The 13,624-nt window shown below is 41.9% G+C and overlaps 1 protein-coding gene across 1 annotated transcript; it reads right to left on the reverse strand.

The window, feature by feature from the left end:
* Positions 1–2,059: 2,059 nt before the first annotated feature.
* Positions 2,060–13,373, reverse strand: LOC103279084 (immunoglobulin heavy constant mu). The gene is made up of 4 exons (XM_062967167.1): positions 13,175–13,373; positions 7,260–7,595; positions 4,960–5,082; positions 2,060–2,342 (listed from the first exon to the last, which is right to left on the reverse strand). The coding sequence occupies exons 1-4, from the start codon at positions 13,206–13,208 to the stop codon at positions 2,335–2,337; spliced, it is 501 nt and encodes a 166-aa protein (XP_062823237.1). The 5' UTR covers positions 13,209–13,373; the 3' UTR covers positions 2,060–2,334.
* Positions 13,374–13,624: the final 251 nt, after the last annotated feature.

A 13,624-nucleotide genomic window follows, 5' to 3' on the forward strand; every position in this document is an offset into this window, starting at 1 on the left:
TATATATATATATAACTTGTAAGCCTCTCTGAGTCCCCTTCAGGGTGAGAGAGGATGAGGGATATAAATGTAGTAAATAAATAAATAAGTCCCATCAACCTGCCTCCCCCGGCTGTGCTGAATAATGCTGATGGACAGGCCCGTTCGGGGGGGGGGGGGGCTGAGTCTGAGTGAGAGAAGATCTACCCTAGCAAACCTTTTGTATTGTTATCCCAATACCCCTATGCATATGGGATATATTGAGCATAGTGATCAGATCATGATATGAATAAACATGTACCATGTGCCACATACCAGTAATGCCTTCTCGCGGACCACCCTGAGAATTTTGGGTCAGGCTGAAGCCGCTCAAGCACCTCCGGCTACATGACTGCTGATGGAAATAGCAGAACAACTACCTGGGGGGCCGTACAAATTCCCTTCTGAACAGTTCTGTGAATTGAAGCAGATGCAAAATGGTGCCTGATGGAGCTAAAGTCAATTACCTAGCACTAGACACTGAGTTAAGCTGCAGAGGTAAGCACAAATCTATACCCGAGTTGCTATTGATTAGGGATTCTAACACTGTTTTAAAGATCAAAACTGAGCTCACAGTTCTTTCCCATAAAAATGCATTCAGTATCACCTCCATCACACTGCTTCCGCCTTAGGAGTCTAGTTTAGATGGGGAAATGAGCCTGTTGCTGTTCAAAAATCTCTGGAAATCTATGGCAAAGCAAAAGCTTTGAAAAGTTTCCTTTTAACTGAAACATCCAGAACCTCTGAGATGGCACGGCCGCCGGGCATGTTGCTTGGAGGGGCCTGGAAGATGTTGGATGAAAAAAGAACCTTTCCACACACTTTGAGGAAATCACCTGGAGATCTACCAGAGGGTTCTGGCCTAATAATAATAATAATAATAATAATAATAATAATAATAATAATAATAACAACAACAACAACAACAACAACAACTACTACTGCTACTACTACTACTACGTGGCCCAAATGATTCATTGGAACTTATGCCTCAAGTACCACCTTCCAGCAGCAAAGAACTGGTGGGATCACAAACCTGCAAAAGTATTGGAAAATGAACATGCAAAGATACTGTGGGACTTCCGAATCCAGACTGACAAAGTTCTGGAACACAACACACCAGACATCACAGTTGTGGAAAAGAAAAAGGTTTGGATCATTGATGTCGCCATCCCAGGTGACAGTCGCATTGACGAAAAACAACAGGAAAAACTCAGCCGCTATCAGGACCTCAAGATTGAACTTCAAAGACTCTGGGAGAAACCAGTGCAGGTGGTCCCGGTGGTGATCGGCACACTGGGTGCCGTGCCAAAAGATCTCAGCTGGCATTTGGAAACAATAAACATTGACAAAATTACGATCTGCCAACTGCAAAAGGCCACCCTGCTGGGATCTGCACGCATCATCCGAAAATACATCACACAGTCCTAGACACTTGGGAAGTGTTCGACTTGTGATTTTGTGATATGAAATCCAGCATATCTATCTTGTTTGCTGTGTCATAATAAAATAATAATAATAATAATAATAATAATAATAATAATAACAACAACAACAACAACTACTACTACTACTACTTTATTTTTGAACAAGCCTTCTGCTTGTTCCTGGAATAAGACTTTCAACCACTCAGTGTGCTGCTTGAAGCATAGCACAATGCTACCTACTAGTGTGTATATTTCACCATGTTTTATGAAAAGTACTCCTCAAGCTACTACATTGATTCCCCCCCCTCTCAGTTCTCCAGAGCAAGATATTGAAAGAATTCAGTTGCAATGTGTTGGGAGGCCTGAGATGACGTGAAGTTAATCTAATATGTGGAGTGCAAGAAACTCTAGATTTAACTGGAGCCATCGTGTGGTTTTGTGGTTGGAAGATCTCAATGTATGAACACACGTCATTTGAGAGAGGCCGTGCAATTTTAACAGGTGTGGTTCCACCACCACCACCACCCACAGAAAAACACAACTAGAGTGGAAACACTGCATTTACTGAACTTCCCAATTTGTAGGTCACTAATTTCCATGCAGGCACCAGAAGGTAAGAATGTCAACATTTATTTCTTTTTCATTGTCACTCAAAATAAAAACTGACATTTGCTCAATGCAAAGAGCAATTTAGCATAAAGTTTGCCAAGTGACTAATCCAGGTTGCCAAACTTGAAAAGAAGCTGTGAAGGAGGCCATGAAAATCTCTGAGCAGACTCTATGGCTTTGCACTCCCCTTTTAAGCAAACAATACATTTCTTGGGTGTGAAGAGAGCAACTGTTGTTACAATCGACAATGCTGGCAAAGGAATGCAGGTCCATATTTTCATTAAACACCTATAAGAGAAAGAGATTAAAAAGTGTTGTCAACACAACATATACTGTTTAAGCTTCTGTCCGGCCGAGTCATTAATATAGACACCTTGAAAGGGGATAGGGCTCCATTTCTTTCCTTCCCCGGCACCAGGGCTGTCAGATATAGATTTTCTCTCCACTACATTAGAAGCAGGGGACAGTGTAGGTATACTACAGCAATGGTTCTCGGTTTTAATCCTCCTCCCAGAAGCCCCAATTGGCATTTCTAATGGTCAGGAACTCTAAGAATTGATATCCAAAACACTGAAAGACCAGAAGTTGAAAGGCACTCCTGTAGTATACCTACTCTGTTCTACTGCTGTAGATGCAAGAAGATTTAGACTCTATGGGAAACAGTGTGACTTATACCTTAATGTATGGTTCTCCTGACCACAATGGAATGTCTTTGAGAAAATTCAACTCTAATCTTCTCTGCTACATGCCAGATGTTTGCTTAACCAATCAATGAAATACTCAATCTGGTTGCCCAGTGACCAATTAAACCTCCACCAAGTTGAGCGCTTCACTTAAGACGGAGACAGTTTTGACTTCACAGTTCAGTATTATTTTTTCAGAATTAAACAATTAAACATTTCCCTTCACCTCTTCTTCCAGTGTTTCTTGGATTTGTTCCTGGTGCCGTCCAATACTTTCACATCACGTGAGAGAATCTGTTTTGAATGCCTATGAATCCCACTATCTTTTCACATGTCACAATGACCTGAGTCCTACTGCTTAGTCCCAATTAGAGTAGGTCCACTGAATCAGTTGTTTGACACTATGGCCAATTCCACTGAGCCAAGATGGACAATAAGATCATGTCAGATCTCACAACCCTTGTCCCAACCTCCTTCAAGTTATATCTTGCAGAACCCAAAGATCTGGAGGCCTCTAGTGGCCTTATAACAGAGAGCTGGTCATTTTCTAACAGAAAAGTACTAGCATTCTATAATAATGAAATGTGATTTTTTGCAGTTGTAAAAAAAAAAAAAAGTACGACCCTTGTATCCATGGGTGATATTTTCCTGGGCTTCATATAGCTATATGAAATTGTGAATAATAGCAAATCCTATTGCAATGAAGGATTAGTGGCAAAAGAATACCATAAAGTTGCCTAGAGTACATATCTTATGAGATGTGGATAAGTGAAACTGTTGTGGTTCATTCTGATGATGAAGGGGGATTTGGGTTTATGCAGGCTGATCCAGAAAATGTTGAAGGCTCTGAATTGTCAGTGGTAGGCTCTGAATTGTCAGAGAGGCGACAGGCTAGCAGGGAAGCAGAAGTTGTTGATAAACAGAATAGTAGTGAGGCAGAAGTTAGTGATAAGCATGACCTTTCATAGGATTCAGAACATTAACAAGTCCCAGGTGGCTCTGGCAGTGAGTCAGAGGAGTCTTCCTTAGACAGAGATACAAGATTAAGGTCAAGAGGTCATTGTCCCAGACGTTCTCTTAGAATAGCTGGCAAACATGTGGGAACTCAAGGACAAAGGAATGCTTTCTTAGCCTGTAAGCATGGTTAAATAAGAGAGAAACAAGGAAAGATTTCAGACGAAACAACTTTGATTTTGGAAGCTAAGTTCCTGCCTTGTCTATGCTCATGGAAAAGGACTCTTGCTTTTGTTCATTATTCGATCCTGTGTTTGGATTGCATTTTGGAGTTCATGCTAACTTGTTTTCAGGACTGATTTGCTATATTAGAGACTTTGAACTATATTCTACAGATTGCCTTTTCATTTGGATTATTGCTTTTACTGACTGCCTTTACATTTGGATTATTGCTTTCTTTACTGATTTTATTCAGACTTTGCTATCTTTTATCAATAAACTGTTTTAACCAAGTCTGCTGTGGTGGAGTGTGTGTTAAGAGCAAGGTGAACCAGCGCTGAGGTGCAACAGAAACCGCACATACTGGTCCTATGGCTACAGGGTCATACTATATTCCTAATGCATTCTATTAAATTAGGTTGGATTATCTAATGATTTTACATGAAGTATCATCCCTAATAGTACATATTAAACTGTATGATGATATGGTTAGAAAGCTCTTGGTGACATATATACTGTAAGAATTTTCAGTTATGTCACTATAGATACTTTTTGGGGGCCCTGCAGAATTGAGTATAAATCCTTCTGATCTTGACATATGTAGATTCACAGCAGAAGCTGCTTGGGCATACCACAGCTGTTCCTGAACACAGAGGGATGAAGGAGCATACTTATGCTTTGGGAGACTGTTCTTCTCTACCAAGGGCAGATGAATGCATTGGGGTGCACCACCATAGATGATGAACAACTTGGGAAAGGGAGCTGTGCTGGGGAGTCCTCTCAATGGCTTGGTTAAAAGCAAGAAAGAATTGAGAAATACCGGACTCTCCCAACACCCCTAGTTGACTGGTGTTAGGGATGTTGGTAGAGACTTATGTTTGACCAGTCTACTACCCGAATGTTGACCTTCATGTTATATGTCCACATCACTAAATAATATGACAGTGGAGTCATAAAGGAGAAGAGGAGGGGGCCTTTGAATTCATGGGAAATTATTCCCTGTAGTTAAGTCAAGATGTATGTTGCAGTAGGCAAGGTAAGTCACTTACTTTTTTTCTTACAAGCTGTGTAGATTCCCAGAGCAGTGCCATAAGCAAAGCTCTTGACAGCCAAGAGAAGGAAGATAAACTGTCCGGTGCGAAGGCTGAGCTGCATTTCAGAAAGGCCTGATTCTGTTGTGGGAGAAAACATAGAGATGGCTATATTTCAGCCAAGACAGAAGCCAGAGACTTATTTCATCCCCACCCTGCCCCAGAAAACAAGGTATTTCACATTGCTTGTTTTCTGAAGGGCAGCCTCCCACCTGCAGTCTAAGTTAAAATCCTAAACCAAATCCTAGAGGCTCTGAATAGAAAGTCATAGGCTGGCTTTGTCATTAGGCAGTGTTCGGCAACTGATCTGGGATATCATAAAGCATCAGAAAATGAGTTAGCTTTTAAAATGTACTCCCAAGGAAAGCCGTATGTTGTATGTTCCACCTCAGGCACCAAAACAATTTGATGAGCTTATAAAAGCGACTTGTAGGACTACAACTCCCACTTTTCACCTTGGGCAAAATAGTCGGTGAGAGATTTGGGGAGTTCTGTCCAAATCAATTTTCCCAAGCTCTGGGTCAACCTTATATGTTATGTGAAGATTGGTGGGTAAACAGGGGATATTGTTATTCTGCTACAGGCAGTGAAAGATTATGATCCAGCCTTACATTTTATTTTCTTCTAAGCTCTCACTGCATACTAGAACATGAGCAGCCATCTCAATTCTATTCTGTAGGATCAATTCAAGAGATTATGTGCAGAAAGCACAGCAACAGAAAAATCTGATGAGGAAGCTTTTTTTTATTCCATAGAAATGAAAAAAGGGATTTTTTGATCATTTGAGTTGGAATCTGCTGACCTACTTTCCATACTCTGGTCACAATCCTGCCTGGCTCAGTATAGCATACTAATTCCACAATCCCTAACCCTAGTGCAGAGCTACTGAAGCCCATGGCTATGCCATGCTTGGAGGTGTAATGATGATATGGAGAAACACCTGGCTATGCCCTTGTAGCCAGATGTGAAATGACTGTATCCACTGGGTCTTCTGGAGGTCTCAGTGGATAAGGGAATCTCCTTGTATCTGGTTATGGGGAAACAGGCAGAGATTTTTGCAGTCCCTCCCCCACTCTCCAGTAAGCAGAGGATGGCTGCAGATGGTTTTCAGTGGTTGTATGGTAGGCCCACATCAACCATATATAGGAGGGTTGAATGAAAATTAATGCCTCCACCTTTGCAACTCCTCAACAGATGGCAGAATTGGTATGCGGCAGCTACTGTCTTGTTCAGTAGACTCTCCTCTACAGTTCCATTTGGCGGAAAGCCTTAGTATTGAACAGTTGTGTTGTTAAAGTGCGAAGTATGGAGCCCTGTGCAGACGGTCAGGCAATGCGACTTAAGCAGTCATTGAATTCTTGACAGCAGAAGGTTTCACCCCAAAGGAGATTCATCAGAGAATGTAAGCTGTGTATGGTGATTGTGTTGGTGTGAGTACTGTGCGCATCATTGGGCGAGTAAGTTTAAAGATGTTGAGGTGGGAACATCTGACTTGCGTGCAGGGCCGTAGCCAGAAAAAAATTTCGGGAGGGGTTTTGAAAATTTCGGGGGGGGGGGGTTTAACCCCTAGCACACACCCCTTCCCGCTACAAACCTGTCAATATCTGCTTGAAATAGTGCCTGGAGGGACTCTTAATGTTTTGTGTCTCATAGACTTAGCATGGAGATTTGGTTAACCAGTTAAAATTCATGAGTAAACCAGTTTTTTTTATAACCTGAAAAATTTCGGGGGGGGGGGGTTGAACCCCTAACCCCCCCCCCCTCACTACAGGCCTGCTTGCATGACAAACAAAGAGTTGGACGTCCTATGACAGATTAATTCAGGACAATCAGATTAATGTTGACAGACTAATTCAGGACGATCGTCATACCACTCAGAGAGAAATTTCAAGCATAATCGGCATTTCACAAGAATGTGTGGGTCACATTATTGCTTTACTTGGCTATCGGAAGATCTGTGCACAATGGGTACTGTGAGACGCTGGTTGCAGAAACAGAGTGTCGACTTCTTCTGTGACGGCTTCAGAAAACTTGTTCATCGTTGGCAGAAATGTATCCAATTGTCTGGTGATTATGTGGAAAGGTGAATAGTGGTAGTTAAAGAGCACATTCTAAGGATTATTTCTGCATTTGATCCAAGTAACGAAGGTGGAGGCATTACTTTTCATTCAACCCTTGTACGCACACAAAGGCATGCAATTAATGTATGTGGCCCTAACAATACCAGTCAAGCTTGTTCTGCCTTAGGGCTTACTTACTTGACTTCTGCCTCGATTCACTAGTCATCTCATCTTTAACATCTGCAATGTCCGCTTGGCGCACATGGCAGGAGTAAGTATGGCCCTCTTTCCATTCGGAAGTCGCTATGCTCAGACGACTGGCAATGCCAAAGCTGCATTTGCCCTCGGCCTTGGGCTCCTCAGTGGCCGCTGAAAAGCGAGGCACTGCTTGGCCATCACGCTTCCAGATTACATCCAGGGGCCACGCATAGGAGAAGCCATGGGCCAGGCACACCAGTGTGATGCTCTTCTTGTGGCACGTGGGCCCCAGGAGGACCAGGCTGGGGTTGCCCCTTTCATTTTCACACTCAGGATCTGCAAAGGGAGGAAAGAGTTTGTTTAGAGGAGATTGGCACAAAAAGCCTTCCTCTGCCTTGAGGAAAAAAAAGGTTATGTATTATTCTCTTTTTGAATTAAGAATAAAATATTTAAGACAAGGTTATCATATATTAACTTCTCCTTCGTTATTTCTAGAAACTATGTAGCAGGCTACCCTTCAGTAGTATTTCGCAGTTCTTGATCCTGGTATCCTTTTTACATTTATTTTTATGGGACTGGGTGCATTGTTTCTGGGTTGTTGTGAGTTTTCCTGGCTGTATGGCCATGTTCCAGAAGCACTCTCTCCTGACATTTCATCCACATTTATGGCATGTATCCTCAGAGGTTGTTAGATGTTGGAAACTAGGCAAGTGGGATTTATATATCTGTGGAATGCTCAGGGTGGAAGAAAGAACTCTTGTCTGCCTGAGGCAAGTGTGAATGTTGCAATTCTCCTGAAACGTCAGGAGAGAATGCTTCTGGCACATGGCCATACAGCCTGGAAAATTCACAGCAACCCAGTGATTCCGGTCATGAAGGCCTTTGACAACACAATGCTTTGTTTCTATTTGGCCCTATGGAGTGTGCATGCGTGCCTCCAAATCACCTGTCACCCTATAGTAACCCCATTAAATTGGTAGGCCTTTCTTAGGCAACAAATATTTTCCCTTTGAAATAGAAGCTGCCTCCCATCCAAGTTCTTACCAGGACTAATATGATAGTTGCTTTTTATTCTTTTATTCTTTTATTTTCCTGTTTTTCTATACTGGAACATTATTGTATGTAACCGAGAACACTTTTGAATGTGTATATTTGAATGTGTGTACATGTTTAAAAAGTACTAACCTTTGTAACCCTTTCTACCTTCCAAGATCAGACAGAGTATTTAGTCAAGGGCGAAGAAACAAAATAATCTTCTTCATTTTACTACGTAATGATCTTTCCTATTTATTTGGGGGTTGTTTTGGCCAGATCCACATCAACTGGCCAAAACGAAGAGGCTCCTTAGACTTCCAGGGTTCATTACTGTTCAGGACCTTGTAGCTCAATTTGTAATAAACAATACCTTTTCAAAAGTCACATTGATTTGTAATTATTTCTGGAAAGAAACCTGTACTGTTAATCTATATTAGGCATGGAACTTTTATGCCAAGTCAAGTTACCATGCATTTATTTTTCTACAGTAATGTAATGACTTTCAGTTTGCAAAGTGGGGGGATTTATTGCATGCATGTAATTTATTTATTTATTTACAGTATTTATATTCCGCCCTTCTCATCCCGAAGGGGACTCAGGGAGGATCACATTACACATATAAGGCAAACATTCAATGCCTAAACATAGAACAAAGACAAACACAGGCTCCGAGCTGGCCTCGAACTCATGACCTCAGAGTGATTTGTTGCAGCTGGCAGCTGGCTGCTCACCAGCCTACGCCACAGCCCGGCCTTCCCCCCAAATCTGTTCTTTTTTTTGGGGGGGGGGGGATAAAGAAAAAAATTATTTCTAATAGCTTCAAATTTTCTAGAAATTTAACATCCCCTAATACCCATAAACTAAGACAGATTAAAAGGTGCTGTGGTTGTGATCTGAAATATATTAAACTGTAATCCTGTACATATTTATGTGGAATTGAGACCTGTATCAACTTGTATGGTAGGATTTTCTCTCAAGTAAAATTGTGCAGGATTGTAATTGAGATAATAGCACTTTCAAGCATTTTTGGCTTTAATTTGTCTCTAATTAAAATGGGTACTATTAATATTCTGATGCGGTTTTACCCATGTTTTCAAATGCTCATTTTTCAATTACACTCAAGAAATGGTAAGTACAATGGGCCCTCAGTGTCTGTTGTTATTCCCCCCAGAATCCCTTCAGAGAACAAAATGCATGGATGCTAAAGTCCCATTATATGCAACAGCATAGTGAAATGCTGTTGTTTATATTTAATATTAAAATCAAGGTTTGCTGTCTGTTTTTTTTTCCATTTAAGCTGTGGATGATTGAATCTGTGGATGGAGACTCGATGGATATGAAGGGGTTTTTTTTAATCACTTCTAGTACGAGAGAACTGGCTGTCTACAGAGACGTTGGCCAGGGGACGTTTGGATGTGTTACCATCCTGCTGGGAGACTGCTCTCATGTCCCCACAAGCTAGAGCTGACAGACGGGAGCTCACTCCATCTCGCAGATTCGAACCAGCAACCTTCAGGTCAGCAACCCAACCTTCAGATGAGCAGTTCAGCCGGCACAAGGGTTTAACTCATTGCTCCACCCCGGCATCCTATGAAGGGGTGACTTTATCAGTTTGGTTATAACATTAATGTGGTGGGAAAGGTACCTTGGGGACTACAACTGCCAGAATCCCGAAGTCAACATGGTCTGGGGGACTTGTAGCCAAAACAGAACTTTCCTATTCTCTGCTCCTGTTGCTGGGTCAAGTTTAAGGCTGTTTATTTAATATGAAACAAGCAGGCTGCAACTGATCAAACTACTGTATCTCCAAAATGGTTTTATTCTAGAATACGTTTGGAGACATAAATTCAGTCGATACAGACCTAGCAAACTCCACATAGACATTCAATCCCCTTTCTCCCTATTCCTGCTGCATGAACCTTTCCAGTTCTAGACACTGAGTAGGTTTCTCAGCGAACAGGGCATGTGTTTCTCAATGTCAGCTTTCAGGGCTGTTGGCCTGGGGTCCTGGGGTGTATCTATACTGTTGAATTATTGCAAACAGCCACCATTTTAACTGCCATGGCTCAATCCTATAGAATCCTGGGATTTATACTTTGGTGAGGCACTAGCACTCTTTGGCAGAAAAGACAAAAGACCAAAGGCCACTGAAAACTGCAACTTGTTTGATTCCATAGCATTGAGCCATGCCAGTTAAAGTGGTGTCAAGCTGCATTCATACTGCAGTGAAGATGCACCCCTGGACACTGGTTTGGATGTCTTCAGTTTTGCTCCTCCTTTACCACTCCCATTTTAAAACCAAAGGAAACCAATATGAGCCATTGCTCCCTTCCAGCCATTTGGACCTCAAGTCCAGGCAGTGGTTTGGTTTTGAAGCCTTCTACAGTGTGGTTTAGGGGGTGTAGAGCAGTAGTGCCGAGCCCCCTTCCCCCCACTCCTCATTAGGATGACTTACAACCATATGGCATCTTATATCATCTTTTACCTACAAAGCAGCGGGCTCTTTGGCCCTCCCAAAGTTTTGGACCATAGTAGCCACGTCTTTCCTTTTTGGCCATGTTGCTCAGAGGTTTCTGGGAAGGAAAGTCCAAAAGTTCAGAAGAGCCGAAGGTTTCCCATCTCTGGTTTGCATGGCCACACGCAACTTGGTGAGCATATGTTGCACCAGTTTATGACATCTGGTACAGATAGGATTGTATGCATACAATCCAGGGTGTGTGCCCATTGTTCTTTCCTATATAAGGGTGCCCTGGCATTTTTCAGGGGGGCAATGAATGAAAGAATGAAAGAAAATGCTACTTGTGTGGTTGAAGGCTTTCATGGCTGGAATCACTGGGTTGCTGTGAATTTCCCAGTCTGTATGGCCCAGTTCCAGAAGCATTCTTTCATGGCATTTCACCCACATCTATGGCAGGCATCCTCAGAGGTTGTGAGGAGTTGGAAACTAGGCAAGTGGGGTTTATATATCTGTGGAAAGTCTAGGGTGGGAGAAAGAACTCTTGTCTGCCTGAGACGAGTGTGAATGTTGCAATTGGCATTCACCAACCTGAAACAACCTAGACACAACATATTATTTGAGATCACAGAAATGCTGGACCACTCTCACAACCACCGACTACACAGAGAAGCCACTGAAATCCACAAGCATGTGGACAATTTCAACAGAAAGGAGGAAATCTGGATGGCGTGATTTTAATATATTTTTTTAATGATTTTTATTGAGGTTTTTTTTCTCCTGTGAAATAAAGCGATTTAATATTGAAAGTGTGAGAACAACTGGTTATATACAAAGTAGGAAATCAGAGAGAAAATAGAAAAAGAATATATATATATATATACACACACACACAGTAGAGTCTTACTTATCCAACATAAATGGGCCGACAGAACGTTGGATAAGCAGATATGTTGGATAATAAGGAGGGATTAAGGAAAAGCCTATTGAACATCAAATTAAATTATGATTTTACAAATTAAGCACCAAAACATCATGTTATACAACAAATTTGACAGAAAAAGTAGTTCAATACAAAATAATGCTATGTAGTAATTACTGTATTTATGAATTTAGCACCAAAATATCATGATTTATTGAAAACATTGACTACAAAAATGTGTTGGATAATCTAGAATGTTGGATAAGCGAATGTTGATAAGTGAGACTCTACTGTATGTATGTGTGTGTGTATATATATATATGTGTGTGTGTGTGTGTGTGTGTATATATATATATATATATATATATATATAATATAAAGGATATATATATTTAAAAAACAAAAAAGGAAAAAATAATAGTATAATAAATTTTAGAAAAATAAAAAATACATTTGTTGACTTCCTTCTTACTTTTTAATATTGAATGTAATGTTTTTAAAAGTTTAATATGTATTAATTTTAATACAATTTATTTTAAGTTTAATGTTTTGTATGTGTTTAAGGCACTGAATAATTGCCATATGTAAGCTGCCTTGAGTCCCCTTTGGGGTAGTGAAAGGTGGGGTATAAATAGGGTGAATAAATAAATCAATAAACAAACAAGCCATGAAAATGAACACAATCTGGCTGGCAGTATTAGAAAAAACTCTAAAATCAGGACAGTAAATAAAGAACAACACTCAGAGGACGGGGATTTCAGGCATGAAACAATCAGGGCCAGCTAACACCACCCAACAAAGGATTCCCCAGGCAGGAAGCAGTCAGGCTTTGAAGCTGAAAGGCTATTCAATGCCAATTAAGGTGGCCAATTGAAACATTCACACCTGCCTCAAACAGACAAGAGTTCTTTCTCCCACCCTGGACCTTCCACAGATATATAAACCCCACTTACCTAGTTTTCAACAGATCTCACAACCTCTGAGGATGCCTGCCATAGATGTGGGCAAAACGTCAGGAGAGAATGATTCTGGAATATAGCCATACAGCCTGGAAAACTCACAGCAACCCAAAATGCTAATTATTCTTTCATCGGTACCCCTTTTTTAAAGGCTCTGGTGAAGGAGCAAGCAACCAGCCTCTGTTTAAAAACCTTCAGAGAATGAGACTCCACCACACTCCCTACAGAGCAGCAATTCCCGTCAGGAAGTCCTTCCTAATGTTTGTGTAGAATCTCTTTTCCCGGAGTTGGACTCCATTGCTCTGTATCCTAGATGCAGAAAAGAAGCCCCCCCCCCCTATGTGACATCATTTCAAATGTTTAAGCCTGCCTCTCATGTCTCCTTCTCTCGCTCTCCTTTCCTCCAAGCTTCCTTCTGCCGCTTGGAGTAAAGGAGAGTTTTTTTCCCCCTGTCAGGAGCAACTTGAGTCGCTTCTGGAGTGAGAGAATTGGCCGTCTGCAAGGACGTTACCCAGAGGACGCCTGGATGTTTTGATGCTTTTACCATCCTTGTGGGAGGGCTTTTCATGTCCCCGCATGGAGCTGGAGCTGATAGAGGGAGCTCATCCGCGCTCTCCCCGGGTGGGATTCGAACCTGGCAGCCTTCAGGTCAGCAACCCAACCTTCAAGTCACTTAGTCCACTACGCCATCTGGAGAGTTTTTTTTTCCGTGTCAGGAGCAACCGGAGTTGCTTCTGGAGTGAGAGAATTGGCCGTCTGCAAGGACGTTACCCAGGGGACACCCGGATGTTTTGATGCTTTTACCATCCTTGTGGGAGGCTTTTCATGTCCCCGCATGGAGCTGGGGCTGATAGAGGGAGCTCATCCGCACTCTCCCCGGGTGGGATTCGAACCTGGCAGCCTGGTCAGCAACCCAACCTTCAAGTCACAAGGCTTTACCCCTCTACGCCACCGGTGGCTCCTGGTCGGCCAAAGTAACCTTTGGCTACTTGGG

Source organism: Anolis carolinensis, chromosome 1 (assembly GCF_035594765.1).
Source record: "Anolis carolinensis isolate JA03-04 chromosome 1, rAnoCar3.1.pri, whole genome shotgun sequence".
Classification (NCBI taxonomy): domain Eukaryota; kingdom Metazoa; phylum Chordata; class Lepidosauria; order Squamata; family Dactyloidae; genus Anolis; species Anolis carolinensis.